Source organism: Maniola jurtina, chromosome 1, assembly GCF_905333055.1.
Source record: "Maniola jurtina chromosome 1, ilManJurt1.1, whole genome shotgun sequence".
In the NCBI taxonomy this organism is placed as follows: domain Eukaryota; kingdom Metazoa; phylum Arthropoda; class Insecta; order Lepidoptera; family Nymphalidae; genus Maniola; species Maniola jurtina.
Genome location: NC_060029.1, coordinates 4,752,721 through 4,770,997, shown reverse-complemented (window position 1 = coordinate 4,770,997; position 18,277 = coordinate 4,752,721). Strand labels below are relative to the sequence as shown.

The following is an 18,277-nucleotide window of genomic DNA, read 5'->3' as shown; positions in this document are numbered from 1 at the left end:
TGATACAAGTTTCATTTACCTAGCTTAGCAATAGTTCCTTTTTCCTCAGTTATTTATAGAAAAAATCTGATTTACTACTACTCTTTGTACTGTATGTACTACTACTCTACTGTATTGCTACTAATTGTAATAAAGTTATTACATTATACAACTTTGAAATTATTATGTTATTGTTCTTTTATTGTATGTAACAGTAATATGATTAATGCTTAAATATGCTGAGTTATGAATTCAGTTTCAAATAAATAGTTTTAAGACATTAGCATTACTAAAGTAACTTGAAACAGCATACTTTTATTTAAAACAACTAAAATATTCAAAGATTTTCAAATATGTGTACATTAAGATTCCAAAATGTAGAAAAATGAGAGAAAATAAATAGTAGACCACAGGTATTTAACTTTATATTTTAGCAGAATTAGGACAGTAAAAATGATCTTTCATCATCTTATTTTATTATGATTGGAGATACAGTTAAAGTTTCTGAGTCAAGCAAATATTTTACTATATATATAATTATTATTTAGCTTTAAGAAAAAGTATGCAACTATATCACATTCATCATTATATTTTATATTGTTTTATACTTGGGTAATTAATTAAAAATCTTAGTATAATCACAACTGCAGTTTTACTGGAGCAAAAGTGATTTCAAATAACATCCCTTGGTGGTGTTATGAAATGTAATGAATTTGAGTACATGTTTTGTTGCTCGGAATAGTTTAAAATGCTTATGTCATTATGGACGCCCCCAAACATTATTAGTTCTCCATTCCCTTTGACTAAAGAATACATGACCAGTTCTTCAGGTGCTCCATGCATTTCTCCAAGACGAGGGCATAACCAAGATACATAGTTCATTGAGTTCCCATCTACTACAGTGGATATATCAAGAACATGCATTGCCAATGTATTCCTTTTAATTTTTTTTACTGCTGGTGGTCTCTGTTGTTGGTTTTCAGGGATTGGCTCTAATCGATTTTCCAAATGAGCTATTTGTCTTTGATTAATAAGATCGTTTTCAGGTGGTGTGTTACTTCCAGTAGAGTCACATGCAAAGGCAGCCATCCTATATTTATTTGCTTCTTGTAGCTGTCTCACAATCTTCATCCCTTTATTCTGTAAAGATAAAAGGTAGTCATAATTTAACATTTTGAAAAGATTTCTTAAGTTCCAATTCAGTTAAAAATATGAAATCCAATTCAAAAAAAAAAAAAACTACAACTCTTACAAAATTACAAACCTTATTTTTATTTCTTCTCAATGCTGATTCTTTCTTTGCTGCATCAAAACTGTTAAATGACTGTCTAGGTTCCCCACTAGAAGAAGCATTAGCTTGTAAATTAACATTTTCATTAAAAGGTCTGGCCTTTTCTCCTTTTTCTGCTTCATTACTTGGCCCAGCCACTGGTTCATTTGCAGGAACTCTTTGTCGTGGTAAAACTCCTCGTCTTCCGTTGATATTCTGATCTCTGTCTAATGGTCTTTGCAGGCTTTGTTCAACTCTCACTGCCACTGGAGCCCCTTCAGCCCTGGATAGCCTGACCGCAGAGGTTACCATAGGTTTAGCACTATTCCAACCATTTCTGCTTCTACTCAAACTCACTACTTTATCGCCAACACGGCAGGCAGGGTTACACCAAATATTAGCAGATGCCCATTCTTTATTTTTAACAGCTATCTCTTTCCAAGTCCACGTTGGACCTTTCATAGTAAGTATCCAGCAATCACTATAAACAAAACGATTTTGTAATGTCTGAACACCTCCTAACAACATTAACCTGTCAGAATCTATTCTGATAAGAGATTGGGCATATCTAGGCGATGGTCTAGGCTTGGTTGTTAATTGCTTTCTCCAAATACATGTTGATAAATTGAGCACCCAAATATCATTGGAGCATTGTATTTGAAAGTTCTGTGCGGCTGACATAATCAAACCACCAAACACAACCATTTCATCCCCTTTAATACAAGCTGAATGTCCAGCCATTGGCGGTGGAGGGTTTGTTGTATTTATTAATATCCATTTATTTGTTTTGATACAATAGAAATGTATATCATTAAACATAGTAACATTTTGATAGTATTGGGAAAGCGAGGGGTAGGTCCAGCCTCCAAAAACAATCAGACAGTCTTTGTAGTCAACCATTGTTGTGTATGCTTTAGGGACAGGATATGTACCAGTCGCAAGAGGTCTTATCCATTGCCGTCTTGAGAGGTCAAACCTCCACAAGTCATTAAATGATGTTGCATTAGTAGTGCACCCGCCAAAAATATACATGTTGTTCTCAAGGATACATGCTGAATGTGAAAATCTTTTTGTTATTGTTGGTACCACATCAGTAGCTGCTATATTTTTCCATAGTATATTGAAATCACCAATGGCCTTTATCAGCTTTATTGAAGTTTTATGTAAAACATCTGAAAAACAAGATTCAATATTATTTATATCCAGTTAATGAATACGAACTAAGCAGCAGAAAAGCAAAAGTTAAGCAGAGTTTGTTATCTGCATCAGCACAGACCAGCACACATTCAGAATCTCATGATAATCACAATCATAATTAAAATGGAATATTTTTCAATGAAAAGCCAAAATGTCCCTAATTTTTATTTATTTACAAGAACACTTATAATTTTATGATTATAAACTTAATTATGTAACTGGCAACTTACTTTGGGCGCAGTTGCACCACCTTTTACAAACACTCATACAATTTTGAAGATCTTTGTAAGGTGGCAGGAAACCTAATATAAACTCCAAGACCTCATCTGGAAGATCTTCAATTGTGATTTCCAGCGATTGCAGTGTCTCCATATTTTAATTTTAAAATCTTCTAAATATTTTATTCGTCCATAATCTTGTGATAATAAGCGTGCAGTACAAATTAAAATATATTATGATTTAGAACAACAGAAAAAATGCACGAGCACACAACACTGCCTTCTGCTATTTTTTTCCCAAAAAGAAAAATAATCTCTTTTTTTAGTTTTCTTTGTAATCTACTGCCTTTCAACTATCTAAGAAGTTAAATCGTAATTTCAGTTAATTATCTAAAAATATATTTTCTAAAATTTTTAATGACAATTCAGACAAATTGTCAATTTTTTCCCATGTTATTGGTCTGTGTTTTTTTCTACGTTTAAAAAAAAGTTTGGTTTGTACTCTATGTACTTTTCTGCTCTGGATTCTAGCACGAATGTATAGTAAAAGGGGATCGCGAGAGATCGCGAGTTTGTCTTTTTATCAGCAAAATTATCGCTATCCCATTTTGACCTCAGCAGTCAAAGCGTGATTGTGATAGCGTTTTGCACTCCGTCTACCTGCTAACTGCACTGCAGAGTGCTCTATCCATAATGTGTACCTATTTTCATTCCTGTTGTTAACTGTCTGTGTGTGGTGCTGACATTTTAGAATTCGAGTTATTGTCTGTAACCCGTGTCCCTGACCGGGAATATTTAAGTTTAAATGGATAGATTTATTTCAACAAATTATTAGCTAATATTCATTCAAGGTTCACCGGAAAACGTAGATTTACTTTAACTATAAATAATACTACTACTCAGCTATACCACGCTAAACATGAATAACTTTTAAGTAAAAGTTTATGAGTATTGACAGATAACCTTAGAAAATTAAGTGGGCAATTATTAATAGTGAAAATCAACTAAAAATAATTTTAATTAGACATTTGTACAGTGTAAATAGTGCAAAATGTTGCGCATGATACAAGCTAGTCCCATACTAGATAAATTAAAACATTTCCAGCAAGTGTTATCATACAGAATTCAGCTGACAACTTCACAAAAGGTAACTATTCCTAATGTAGACATACTTAGATCTAGGTTAAAATATTGTTTTTATATGTACGCTCTGCTTAATTTTCGTGCTTTTGTACTTAGATATATCTATATAGCTTATATCTATATACTCACACTTTAATAAATGTAACATTTTGTTTGTAATTATTACTATTATAAATTCAAAGGTTCAAACACATAAAGTTTTAGAAATAAAATCTTAACTTATCAACTTATGAATAACTATAAATCTTAGTATTCCACTACTACACCTAATATAAGAATGATTCTGTTACTATTTTTTCCTGTTACTAAGTTTTTTTTACATTACCATGTTCCACCTACATTATAATTTTTACATGTGACCAATTAATTAGGATACAGCAAAATTATGAATAAATATGTTACAAATTCTATAAACATTAAATTGCATATTTAAGTGATAATTGTTACTAAAGTAACTAATTTGTAATAAACTTATATGTTTTTCATAACTTTACTATTTTTAGGTTGTGCTCTGGAGTTTAGGAGTTGTTGGGACGAGTGCTGTCGTAGTCGGGGTACTGTCAAGGTATCTTGCAAGGCGACGTGCAAAGCCAATTTTTAATCCTAGAATCCAGAGAGCCATTAATAAAAGGCTATCAAGAATGAGAAGTCCCAATGGAGGTATTTTTTAAATTTATTAGCTCTCTTCTATCGGGCCTATTATTACACTATCAATATTATCATGAAACATTTCATATAGTGTATCCTGTATCAAGAAAATATTTATGGTATGAAAGTATCACAATGTATCTGGATATTCTTGAAATCTTGCGATTAATACCCATACTTCCTGAATCTCAATATTCTTTTGATAGTGTAGACCCCCTTTAATTTGCTTCAGTATGGTGACCGACAAATAAGCAAAATACGCCTTTGGCTGATGGTAGGAGGCACAAGAGAATTTCTTCTTTATGGGAGAACAGGATTGCTGGACTGGAAGCTGTGTGTGAGAATTTCTACCGCACAGGAGTACATCATTGGTTGATCAGTTGCTCCTTTTTTAGGGGTTCGTACCTCAAAAGGGAAAATGGGACCCTTATAGGATCACTTGGTTGTCTGTTTTCCCCATCAGTGTTGGTATGGTCATTAATTTTTCCCCATCACAGTTTTTTCTCAAGTTATTTATGGTCACTTTACAAGCAACAAAAATATTTTAGGTATGGGATCAGTAGCCAGTAGTGGAGGACGCAGTAGCCCACTTGGATTCAGTGAAAGGCTTTCAATGGCTTCTGGGTCAATTGGTTCGGGTGGTGGTGATGCTGCGCCCCTCTCACCTCAGCAGCTTGGTGTAATGGGTGAGTTTAGTTTCCCCATATGGTGCAGCGCCATCTATTGATGGGTAGCTAGTGGTTATTATAATAATTATTTTTGAATTAGTAACGTTTCATTTTTCAAATAAATATTAAAATTGTTATCTAGTGGGTGAGCTGCAATTAAAATTTTGCAGCGCCATCTATTATGGAGTAGCAGAACTACGTAGTTAGTTGATGTTATAATTATTTCGTAATACGTAAGATGGCGCGCAAATAAACAAAATATGATTTCAAAAACTTGTAAAATAACGTTTTCGGAGAAAGTGCACTTTTCCTTAGCACAGCTAAAATTTTCATGCAAGTACTGCCAATATCCTTAGAAAAAACATATCCAATGAAAATTTTCCTGAAAATTATTTTTTGCCGTGTCGGGAAGCTCCTCCTCCATTTTTGTGAAAAAGTGAAAATCTCGAAAGTTTCGATTACTTACCTACTGCAAATAGAGTTACGAAAGCAGTATTATCTTCATAAACCAAAACAAATCAGAGAGGGAGTAAGTAAAACATGCATTTTTTTAATCATATAAACTATCATTGATCTGGTTGTCTATTTATTATTGAGACATTGCCAGTGATTGTAATTTAGCTTGGTATAATATTTAGTAATAGACGCCTCGAAATAAAAATCATAAAAATACCTTCCTTACATAGATTCAGAGACGTGTTTTATTTGATTAGCTGCAACAAATCTCCTCGATTGTAGCTGTCACGAAGAATGATGAGTTACGGGACTTTAGAATTGGAGGTCACATCAATGTTCGGGTCACGAACTAAATGAACTAAATGACTTCACTTTTTGTTAGTCTCTACTCTCTCATCACCTACCTATTAAATTCACATCATTTCAACATGGATAGAAGGTACTTTCTTAACTGTAGGTATATTTTGCAATGTAAATTTTAGAAATACGCTTTCATTCCCTAGTTATAAGTGTTCGTTTACCGCTTGATTAGGTAGGTAGGTACTTTGACGAATTATTATGAACATGATCCATTCTTATGTAGGAGTAATCAAAGTTATAGAGTAGATATGTATATTTTGCACAGACAAAAATAATAAAAAGCTGATTCCTTGTCCCTACCTACTTTGGTTATCTACTTAGAACACCTATGTAATGTTCGCGACAGGTCGAGATGGCACTTTTCTAGTGGGGTGACATTACATACCGGGTAATCGCTATCGATAACTTTTTTTGGTACGCAACACAAATAGAGTAAAATTATTACCACCTTTTTTAAAGTAATATTTTATTCATTAAGTAAGTATACCTATTACCTACCTAATCAAAAAGTGCAAAATGTTGGAAAAAATACCCGAGTACGGGACCCTTGTTGCGCGAGTCGGACTCGCACTTAGCCGGTCTTTTAACTTAAATCGTAATAATATTTCACGAATTTTACGTCATGCTTCAATATTTTATTACAAGGCTATTTAGATTGTATCATTCGATGCTTTGTAGTGTGGCTCGTTGGTCTAGGGGTATGATTCTCGCTTTGGGTGCGAGAGGTCCCGGGTTCAAATCCCGGACGAGCCCAATCTCTTTTTTTATTCTTTTTTTAAATATGAAATTAAACTATCATTTGCAACAAAGTTTGATTATTGTCCATGATTATAAGTTTTTTTTTAATCTTTAGTAAGAACTTCCATCAATAAAATAATAATATTAATAAGTAATATTCAAGGGCAAGTGATTGTATATAGGTATTACGTACCCACCTATGAGCGTCATCATCATCATCAACCCATTGCCGGCTCACTACTGAGCATGGGTCTCCTCTCAGAATGAAAAGTGTTTGCCAGTCTTACCACGCGGTGGTCAAAATGTGGATTGGCAGACTTTATACACTCCGTTTAGATCATTATGGAGAACTCTCAGGCATGCAGTCTTCCTCACGATGTATTCCTTCACCGTTAAAGAAAGTGAAACTTAATTGCCCTAACTCCGCAAAGTTAGTGGTGCATGTCCGGAATCGAACTTCGAACCTCCCGTCTAAGAGGCTGACGTCTTATGACTAGATTGTGAGGTTATCCTAACCTAATAAACTAGAACTTCAACCATTTACAATATCCCCTAATAAACTCGGAAAAGTTGACATAATATTTTACAGCCAAGTTTACAGCAAATCCGTGCGTGCGCTCAGCCGACTTTATGACTGACCTACTTTTAATAGCGTCGACAAAGTAAATATTTTATGTTGTAGGCATAGACGGTTGTAGGTATGTCCCACCTATATGAAACAATACGCTCTGAAATACATAACCATACCAGGAATCCATAAATTAGCATTAATTAGAACTTGCGGGGCGAGCCCAAGGGAGTCAATATCCTTTTATGATCAAGTTTAACCCAATGACACGGACGGCCCCAGAATGTCTTTGATTAATCTATATCTATACCTACCTACTTATATTATTATAAAGCGGAAATGTTTGTTTGTTTGCTTCGTTAAACCCTGAAACTACTGAATCGATTTAAATAATTCTTTTACCATTAGAAAACTACTTTGTTGCAGAAGTAACAGTTAGGTTGTTTAATTTTACTCGAGCGAAGTTAGATGAATCAGCTAGTTATTAGTAAAGTAGAATTATTTTAATAGGCCATTTTGAAAAATATTCTGCACCACACATATTGCATTGTAGTGCAGTTTGCTTTCTTATAAAAAGCAAGATGTTTTTTTTTTTAATAATATGATATGACTCAATTATAAATTATAATGGCAAGTATCTATAGATGTATGTGGGGACATAAAATTCTTGGGCGTCTAAAAAGAGATAATTCGCCTTTAAAGTTCTTAGCACGTTGCGTCCTACTAACAGAGATGAGTATGCGGCGGTCGTCGTCTGTAAGAGTGACGAGAGAGATAAGACGCGCTATTAGACTTGAATAGGAATCCTTAATCCGTACTTAGGTACCTACTAAAGTAGTTTATCCCTATTTATAAGTTACATAGGTATTAAAGGAATTTTTATTTTATTTTTCTTCTGCTAACTGAAAAGAACTTGAGCAATGGTAAAATTTATGTACTAGCTTTTCCATTATTTTCCTCATGTCTTGAATATTTTTTTTTATAATATTATTTAAAATTCCTTATTATATGTTTGAGAAAGAAGTACAAAACCTTTGATGTCTATTGCACGATAGATGGCGCTATTAAAGTAATTCAAATTGACTAATATCAGTGTGCAGTATCCAATAATATTTAATTGTTTATTCTTGATTTTTTATAATAAACTGATTTTTTCCGAAGTTAAAATTCATTTAATTTTCTTAGTAAGACGTATATAACTTGATTTACAATTTCAATCACTTGGGTACCGGCTCGTTGGTCTAGGGGTATGATTTTCGCTTAGGGTGCGAGAGGTCCCGGGTTCAAATCCCGGACGAGCCCAAACCCTTTTTTGTTTTTTTTAGTGATTTACAGGATAGCTGACCTCTACTTATTACAAGTACACTGCACTTGCGATTGCCGACCTATTTTATGAAGCAACTTGATTTTCGCCAATTTGGCGCTGTGGGACCATCATGTACAACTAAATGGTCTAGTAATGAGATTTCTCTCAACATCGTACCAATATTAAAATTTAAAACTGCAAGTGACAATAATTTTAATCCCCGGTAGCTCGGTAAGGCGCTTTTGTGTTCTTCACACTGCTTCTGCCCTTCACACCTTTTCCAGCGCAATTGTGTCGTATACATTTCAGTGCTGGGAAGAGACAAAATTAATAACAATGTGACAAAATAGAACAAAACACAATAATCTCGACAACTATTCACAAATTATGACATAACATTTATACAGCAACACAACCTTTTGGAGTAGTGATCCATGAGTGCCCAATTTTTATTGCTTGCTTGGCGAGGCTGGATTAGGGTTACTAATTTCTTTGATTGCAATGTTTATACTTAAATAAATGAGGCAAAACGCGAAAGAAGGGAAGGACGTACCGAGCCCTTTCTACGCTATCGTCTCCCTCGGCAGGCTGGGAAATAATTAAAGAGCCAGCCCTAGCTTTGAGCTAGCCCTAGCTTAAATGTCTCCACAAAGGGAACTGAATGCGCCTCGGGTGAAAAGGATTGCCCGCTATTTACACAGCGCTTTCCTTGCTCGAATTCACGGCTTGGAAAGTTTTTAAATCCTCGCGAATGGTCGGGGAAACGTCGCGTCGGGATTAAAATTCACATTTCACTAACGTTTATGTTTTGAACGGCTTATGAAGTAAATGCCTACTTACTTCGCATCTACCTAAAAATCGCATAGGCATACACATACGAGTAGGTACCTACCTACATTAAATTGAAAACGTACTTTTTTCAAGTCTGTTAAAAATCTACAGGATCTACAGTCCCCTTCTCTAAAAGATTTCAACTAGGTACTTAATATTATAATGCAGATAACGGGTACAGTATATACCACGATTAATTCATCACACTAATATTATAAAGGAGAAAGTTTGTATGTGTGTGTGTGTGTGTGTGTGTGTGTGTGTGTGTGTATGTTTGTTACTCCTTCACGCAAAAACTACTGGACGGATTGGGCTGAAATTTAAAATGGAGATAGATTATACCCTGGATTAGCACATAGGCTACTTTTTATCCCGGAAAATCAAAGAGTTCCCACGGGAATTTTAAAAACCTACATCCACGCGAACGAAGTCGCGGGTATCAGCTAGTATTATATATGTCGATTTTGGTTTGTCACATGTGGCAGATGCAGGAGTCGTTGTCGCGGCGACGGGACAGCAGTGCTGCGAGAGATGAAGTTCGAGCTGTCATGGCCGCGGTACCGAACTACCCGCTTTCTTGTTCTTTTCGCTGGAACTTAACGAGCTGTCCGGCAAATAATAATATTATTATCCCTTTAATATTATGTCTTTAAAAGTTTAAACCATGAAATAAGTTTAAAATTATTAAGTACTTAAACTTTTCATTTCTAAATCGAAATCCTTTTATACGAATCAGACTACAAAAGGGGAGATAAATATATATGTATAACTAGACTTATATAGGTAGGGCCGAACCTCCTGATGTTTCGTATTTTGGATGGTTTATAAACATTTTTCTTTTCCCCCGCTCGTCGGCACCTGGCGACAGATATAAATCCCCAGGAGACACTACAATATTTACTATTGCGAATCTCATTACTACGAGTGCAGGAGAATCTGCTGATTACTTTGTACTTATTTGAAATCTATAATCTCTTCTTTTATTTCTATATCATGGTAAACGTAATAATACTATACATATGTGCGTAGCTTTGTACGCAAGGCTGTCGTTTTTCAGCCAGAGTAGTAGATGTCTAAACTTTCTAATTAATATGATACCTACTTTTTTAAATTCATTATAGTCTCATACTTGTATCACACCTGATGTAAAGTGATGATGTGGTCCAAAATGTGATGCGTTTACCTAGAAGATGCCTATTCTATACCAATGCACTTGATCGATCGCGATTCTGGAATCTGGATCGCGATATAAAAACGTTTACTTTGATAATTGGATAACGACATTTTTCCTAGTAGGTACATTTTAAGTCATCGGACTGAGGGCTCCCTCCCCCCAAAACTTACTTGCATCAATAATTTTGATGGCACCACTTCTTAAATCCATTTTTGCCAATCCAAGACCAATGCCCATATTTTGTTCATAAAACGCTGGGACGAGACTATTAGGCAATTTTAAATAAAGCATTGCTTTTTGCGCAGGCTTTTTGCTTGTATCTACTATCTACCTAATATAGAGTAGGTAGACAACATGCCACCGTTTTTATAATTCGGTAAATACGTAGACATTGCACATATAACAATCCGGGTTCAATGTCTCGGTGAGTCGCATTGCGAATACCCAATTGCGCCAAAAATATATTTTTTGTAATCTCACAGGAACATGAGCGACAGTGTAAAGGCAGTGTAAAGGTGTATGTACTACTTAGAAGTTGGAGCAGTGAAAGAGCCTTTAAGAGGGCTCCTCCGTCACTCGTTTCCACTCGTTTCATACAATCGTAGTTCCAATTTCATTTCAATACTAAGCAACCAAAGTCCATGAAATATTGCAGACATATTCTAGAAACTAATATCTATGTCTGTGGTTTTCCAGATTTCTGTTAAAATATTCGGTTTCAAAGTTACGCGGTCTTAAAAATTTCGTACAAATCTTTGAGCCCCTGTAATTTTAAAACTACATATTTTTAGAAAAATCTAAAACACCACAGACACAGATATTAGTTTCTAGAATATGTCTGCAAAATTTCATGGACTTTGGTTGCTTAATATTCAAATGAAATTGGAACTACGATTGTATGAAACGAGTGGAAACGAGTGACGGAGAGAGCCCTGTTAACAGATTATGTTACGTAATGTTTATTTGTGGAGCGTAAAAACAATGGACTGGTGGAATAAAAATATCGGAAATCATTCAATCAATGGAATGGATGGAATGGAGTGCTGTGTACACCTATTACGGGTTGTCACTTAGATTCAGATCTTTTGTTTTTATGGTTACACTATTTAGAATTGCAATCTGTTTTGTGTGCCTTTTTTCAATAAAATAAAATAAATAAAAAATACTTAGTTTGATCAAAATCCACCCATGATACTCGTACAGCTTGACCCGAATTTCACGCTAACGAATCCGTGGGCAGGTGGGCAGTTATTGTTTGTAGTAAAAAAATCAAATCGAATATCGTTTGTTATCAATATGTAATCAAAATATTTAATCAGAATTTGCTCGGGCTTTTGCTTAGTAGACCAGCATATAGTAGGGTAGCAATTTTCAATAGAAGTAGGTAGGTATAATATGCCCTAAATTATCAAAATGGGTTGCTATTTACGTTTACGTTTTTACGTTCCAAAGTCCTGGCAAACATTATTATCATGCTTCTTTTAAAACAAGATGCAGCACTGTCTAATTAGTTGAATAAGATGGGTGAGCACGTACACCGTAACTATGACGGCAGAATTTCATAAAGCTTCTGTAGGGCAAGCCTAGTCTGTGGTGGATGACATTACTTCGGAGTTCAGATGCTAAGACTTGAACGCGAGGGCTGAATTCGATGGTAAAGGACACGTTATATCCTTTGCCTACTTGTGGCTTTAGTTTCAAGGATAATAAAATGGAATATACCTATTTAATGTGCTTAAAACATTGGCATAACGTAATTTTATATGATGGTGCAGTTCCAGACGTAAGCTGTAAGAATTTGTTTGTATGATGAAAAATTTTCTTCATACTTAGTAGTAGGTACGTGAAGTATTTGTATTTCAGCCCCAGGTAGGGTGGTCGAAATGCTTTAGCGTCATTCTATTTTTTAAAACTAGGGAGCACTATATACATCGTAGTCATTCATCTACAAACTCATGAAAGTAGGCAATAAAATTTTATTAATATTTCAATCCCTACGTTTGCAAAGCCTGAAATGTTTACTAGGCCTATTAGTTCCCAGTAAAATGATTTATTTTATTGCTGGCTGCGGAGCGTGGAGCATTTTCAGACGCACCCTACTTTACGCCTGTAAATGCCACAGCCATGAACTTTAGATGGACGCTGACATTATTTCAAACGGAATATTCAACTACAAACGATGCTCATTTCTCAGAAAAGCGTATCAGAACAGAAGCCCTTTGAAACGCCAGTGCTGTGACGTTATTGCTAAGTACCAACCGCTAAAGAATTCTTAATTTCATTATACTTACGTTATTATTGTATTTATTGTATACTGGAATGCAATATAGGTACTTATTAATGTCTTGCAAGCAAGTAGTCTGAATTATTATTTACTAGAGGATGCCCGCGACTTTGTCCGCGTGGATTTAGAGTTTTAAAGATCCCGTGGGAACCGTTTTATTTTCCGGGATAAAAAGTTGCCTATGTGAATAACAGGGACGCAAGCTACCTCGGCACCAAATTTCATACAAATCGGTTAAGCGGATGGGTTTTTGATTTTCCGGGGTAAAAAGTAGCCTATGTCTGTGATACAAGCTAACCCTGTACCAAATTTTGTCAGAATCGGTTAAGCTGTTGGGCCGTGAAAAGGAAGCAGACAGACAGACGGACAGATAGACAGACAGACAGATAGACAGACAGACACACTTTCGCATTTATATTATTGGTATGGATTATTCTCTTTTGTTTAATACTTATTACTATTTCATTCATTCAACTTTACTCATCTCACTTTAATTTCATATTTCGCTGATATACATATTTTTTTGTTGTGTAAGCTCTCTTTTAACTTTTTTAATACTTTTTTATCTTATGTACAGGCATAAAGGGTTTCATTAAATGATATTAAATTCTTTCATTACGTATTAAGTAAGTATGTAACAAAGGATAATATATTACGATCGTTTTTTTATCCCATTACATAAGTCGAGAGAGGCTGTATTAAGTGTTGTAGACCCTCCCCCGTCGTTGAACCGCTGTGAAATACACTAGTGAGGGATGTTTATAGGAACGGGGCTTTGATATATTTTAGAGAAATAGCTCTACTCTATTTTTACGCCCTACCACATAATATTAATATGATTATTTTGTTACATTCAGAGTCATATTTGAGCAGTGGTGTTTTTTATAGAAGTTAAACCTGTTCTGTCTGATTAAATCTTTATCCCCGACCCAAAAAGAGAGGTGTTATAAGTTTGACGTGTGTATCTGTGTATCTGTCTGTGGCATCGTAGCTCCTAAACTAATGATCCGATTTTAATTTAGTTTTTTGTTTGAAAGGTGGCTTGATCGAGAGTGTTCATAGCTATAATCCAAGAAAATCGGTTCAGCCGTTTGAAAGTTATCAGCTCTTTTTAACCGACTTCCAAAAAAGGAAGAGGTTCTCAATTCGTCGGGATCTTTTTTTTTTTTTTTTTTTATTTTTTTTTATATTTTTTATGTATGTTCCCCGATTACTCAAAGACCCCTGGACCGATTTGGAAATTTTTTTTTTGTTTGAAAGGATATACTGTGCAGGTGGTCCCATATAAATTTGGTGAAGATCTGATGAATATCTTCGGAGATGAAGAACAGAACTCCTCAATGGATAGGAGCAAATTGCTCGCGATCAGTGTAATAGCTTAGTAAACAGTAGGGTTTTAACTGGGCACAGCATATTATAGTACAGTGGGGCCACTAAAAATTGTGAAATAAAAAAATTTCAAAAGAAAAATAAAACCGACTTCAAAAACGACAAACACTAAAAAGTAAAAAATAACTTTTGTTTAGCTACACGTGTAATGCACCTAGGTATGAAGTCGGGCGAGCTTCACTCTTGGATTTCTAATTTTGTTTTAATATGCTCGCTCGACTTCATACCTAGGTGCATTACACGTGTAGCTAAACAAAAGTTATTTTTTACTTTTTAGTGTTTGTCGTTTTTGAAGTCGGTTTTATTTTTCTTTTGAAAATTTTTCTAGTTACTGTTACCTTCACTTGTCGGGGGTTTTATAAATTTTTAATTTACACTAGTTACTTTTCTTTGTTTATTATAATGAAGCTAGACAACGCTTAGTCCAACACTTTAGCGACATATTCTAAATCTGTTGTTTCGGAATGGGGTCAATTGATTTCTATTGAAGAGTCTTCAGCTTTTATATACATGTATGTAGGTAGTAGGCACAGGTGGACCATTGTCTACCGATTCCTCCCGATGCCTAAGTCTATGTATTATAATATGTTCTCTATTTATATTATGCATAGTATTTACATTATTATTATTGTATTTACTATAGGCATGCTTCTATTCTATTTCTACTTTTACCTTTATTATAAGAAGAATGTAAGTAGAAGTTAATAAATAAAAAATTCAGTTTTATAGTTACGCTTTAATGATTGAAAACAAAACTTACATAGAACATCACAATTATGCTTCGCAAAAATCTTGATTTTGAGATTCATGAATTACTTCTAATTTTTATAAAGGGCCACTCTCTTAAGTGCATAAAGCATGAAAATATATTTATAACGGTTGGTGAATAGGTACAAAAATACATGAAATTTTGTTATACCGTAATGAGGCTTTGAATGAATACAAACCAAAACTAAAAGAAACCTACGTATGTTCATGTAAGAACAGTCGCACATGTCCAAATAAAAAATCGAATCGTTTATATGCTCAGAAACAAGTTCAATTTGCAAGCTTTTGCCGTGGCTTCCGACAGATTATATGAAATGAGACAATATATAAGCTTAGTTATATTTATTATATTTTTGTTCAAGCAATGATGTAATTAATTTACACATTTAATAACTCTTTATTTAGAATAATACACTTCAAAGATATTTTAATATTCTAAATCTTACGTGATAATGTTATACTAGGTGGGATATTGATCTTTACAAATAGGTATGTTAAATAATGAGATTCGGATTAAATCACATAACAATGATTTGTTGTATAATAATAATATAATATTAATTGAAAATGGACACGTGACATTTTTGAAGTTACGATACTATTATGTATGACAATAATAACTTATGTATAGAGGCATTACATCAATAATATTACTAACAGTGACAGTCTAAAGCCAGATGCATACTAATGATATAATAATAATTTTATTATTACAGATCTCGTTGACCTTGAAGAGTCTGGTAAAAGTATCGTCAAAATATCATCACTATGCACCCAGCATATTGACGTGTCCATACAAAAATATTCATTCTGTTCACGTTCACGAAACACAGCTAAGCATTTTATAACACTTATATTATAAACTATTTTCTTGCTAATTGGTGTATTTAATGATATTACTTGTATAAAAGGAAACTACTGAAATTCATCCTTCTAAATATAATGTAAGGTAAACTTTGAAGAAAATGTAACTTTGGTACTTAATAACAAAGTTATAATAATATTTCAATCTTTCTTGATAATACGTTTCGGAGCTTAAGTGTGGTTGTTACTCACATTACTAACCTAAAACAAATAAATTAATTCATCAACTAACTCTAAAAGCTTTAATAATAGTAATAATATCTCTCATTCTGGATTTAAAAACTTTATCACTTATAACTAAACATAACAATTAAAAGAAATTATTACAAAAACTAGAAAAAGAGGTACTGAAAAGATATGTTCTTCAACATAATACAAAAATACGGATTTAACGTCACTAAATAAATATCCTTTTAAGATCCACACAAAAGACCAATTTTGGTAATATGCCCAAAGCTCAATCAAACTATTATTGTTTATTTATGTAAAATAATAGTGGATACGCCAACACGTGATCAAGTTTTTGATGATGTAAAAGGCTTGGCGTGATAAATTTTATAAATTAAAATGTTCCTTACGCCTATTTAGATGACATTAAGAACCTGATAATGGTTAAAACTATGAGATAATGGTACTAAACAATTTTGATGTAAAGTTTTTGAAGTATTTTAAAAGATTAGTAACCGTCTTCGTACTGTGATAATAATCCATTAATTTATCTGTTTGAATGATTTAACAGATGACAATTAAATATAGTAAATGAAATGCTGTAAATTAGTATTGGTCTTAAAACAAAACTAGTGCTTTGTAATTGGTAAAAGTGCCCTACTCTACTTATATTTCAAAAACAAATCTAACCAATGCATCTTTCGTATTGAAAAGATCTTTTGTTGTCGCTGTGCGACTTTCATATTCTTAACTATTTACAAAATCTATATACAATTGTTGTTTTCGGTCCTTCATTTATACATTTGGAATGAAAATATTTAACAGGAATGTCTTGTAAAACCAAAAACTTTCTCTATTTACAAAATATACCGAGGAATACTATCTTAGTCTCGGGCAATAAACAACTGCGGTAAGAATAGTTGCCATAATACCTCTAATAACGTCAAGCAACTATGAAGTTAATGATATATTCTTTTCTATGTACAAGGTAAGCTACATTTCATACATTTTATAGAAGAAGAAGCGCAAATATTGGCACAAACAACGTAAAGCAAATAATCCTGGTATTAGCGCCGTTCTCCGGTTTGCTGCCAAGCCCTCCGACCACAGAACGATTTATGTCTTCTTTAGCGGGTGGGGCTTTCACCATATCTTCGCTGCTGTCTACCAATATATCATTGCTGTCCATTATCATGCCAACGTCGTTCTTTTCTAATGATGAAGGCTCTTGTGGTGGCGCTTGTGTCGTTGTAGTGGTCGTGGTAGTGGTAGTCGTGGTAGTCGTGGTTATGGGCACGAGTGTGTTGTTCACAGTGTAATAGATTTCACCGTATACAGCTTCAACTTCTACTGTGTTTTCGATTCGCTCTCCTCTCATTTGTCTCGATCGCGAATCATTGTCTCTATAGTAGGTCACTAATTTTGCTGTGTATTGCACATCACGGTCTGTGTTGTTCCCTCTGAAGGTGACATTGCATGCGGTTCCCGGTTCCAGATACTTTTCCAGCTTATAAAGTTCTTTTCTTTCCTCACTGAATGGGTTCGCCCATTCGATTTGCGGAAATACTGTTCCATCGCTCATTACTATTGTTGTGTTCAGACCGATTGCGATGCCGTGTCCGTGACCCCAAGATAAAGTATAATTATACTTGTATTCTATTTCAGTCGTTACGGTAGCGGCAACATCGTCATCGTTTCTTAAAATGCGTTCCTCATACACTTGAGGATCCATTTGTCTTTCGTGTTGAGTTGCTAAATCTAACTCAACATTTTCTAATTTGTACTTAACTGGTTCAATTTCTAATAACATCTCTCCACTGTTTTCTTCTAACTCAGTATTTTCTTCATCGAATGTAATCAAATGACCAACAGTACTGTCATAAATGATTCTTCCGATGTTGTGTGAAAAGCCTTTATCTGCTTTTATTCGACCTATGAAAACGGAATCAACGGAAGAATCCACAACAACTCCGCCGCTCGGTTTTGAATTGAATTTATACCAGGAGTTCCAAATGATTAAAGAAGCGTTTTCAATATTTTCTAGTACTTCAAATACAGTATAGCTCTTACTTCCCGAAACAGCGCAGGAAGTGTAGTCAGGTCTTAGTTGCCCCAGAAGCATGTCGCCTTCATGTCGCGTTCTGCACAAGTAAATAGGACCTGAAAAGAAAATATGAGTCAGCCAATCTCTTTATTTTTGTAAATACTCATGCTTATTTTTTTTCTACACCCTTAATAATTGATTCTT

The 18,277-nt window shown here is 34.3% G+C and overlaps 3 protein-coding genes, 1 long non-coding RNA gene and 2 other non-coding genes across 7 annotated transcripts in view; 4 read left to right on the top strand and 2 right to left on the bottom strand.

Annotated features, from left to right (window-relative positions):
• Positions 1–387: 387 nt before the first annotated feature.
• LOC123881073 (F-box only protein 42) lies at positions 388–3,105 on the bottom strand. Its single transcript, XM_045929641.1, has 3 exons — positions 2,677–3,105; positions 1,244–2,421; positions 388–1,119 (listed from the first exon to the last, which is right to left on the bottom strand). The coding sequence occupies exons 1-3, from the start codon at positions 2,816–2,818 to the stop codon at positions 652–654; spliced, it is 1,788 nt and encodes a 595-aa protein (XP_045785597.1). The 5' UTR covers positions 2,819–3,105; the 3' UTR covers positions 388–651.
• Positions 3,106–3,435: 330 nt separating this feature from the next.
• LOC123881118 (mitoguardin) overlaps positions 3,436–18,277 on the top strand; it is a 63,328-nt gene continuing 48,486 nt past the window's right edge. The window contains exons 1-3 of the mRNA XM_045929716.1: positions 3,436–3,811; positions 4,311–4,467; positions 5,004–5,141. Of these exons, the coding sequence (XP_045785672.1) occupies positions 3,716–3,811; positions 4,311–4,467; positions 5,004–5,141 (391 nt within the window). The 5' untranslated portion in view covers positions 3,436–3,715. The remainder of the gene's footprint in view (positions 3,812–4,310; positions 4,468–5,003; positions 5,142–18,277) is intronic.
• Trnap-ugg lies at positions 6,621–6,692 on the top strand. Its single transcript has one exon. It is a non-coding gene; the product is annotated as a tRNA-Pro (tRNA).
• Positions 8,476–8,547, top strand: Trnap-agg. The gene has a single exon. It is a non-coding gene; the product is annotated as a tRNA-Pro (tRNA).
• Positions 14,956–16,860, top strand: LOC123864201. Its single transcript, XR_006795726.1, has 2 exons — positions 14,956–15,200; positions 16,542–16,860. It is a non-coding gene; the product is annotated as an uncharacterized LOC123864201 (long non-coding RNA).
• The window catches only part of LOC123881199 (protein unzipped), a 38,508-nt gene continuing 37,264 nt past the window's right edge, over positions 17,034–18,277 (bottom strand). For both annotated transcript variants that reach the window (XM_045929870.1, XM_045929859.1), the window contains one exon: positions 17,034–18,189. In XM_045929870.1, the coding sequence (XP_045785826.1) occupies positions 17,039–18,189 (1,151 nt within the window). In that variant the 3' untranslated portion in view covers positions 17,034–17,038. The remainder of the gene's footprint in view (positions 18,190–18,277) is intronic.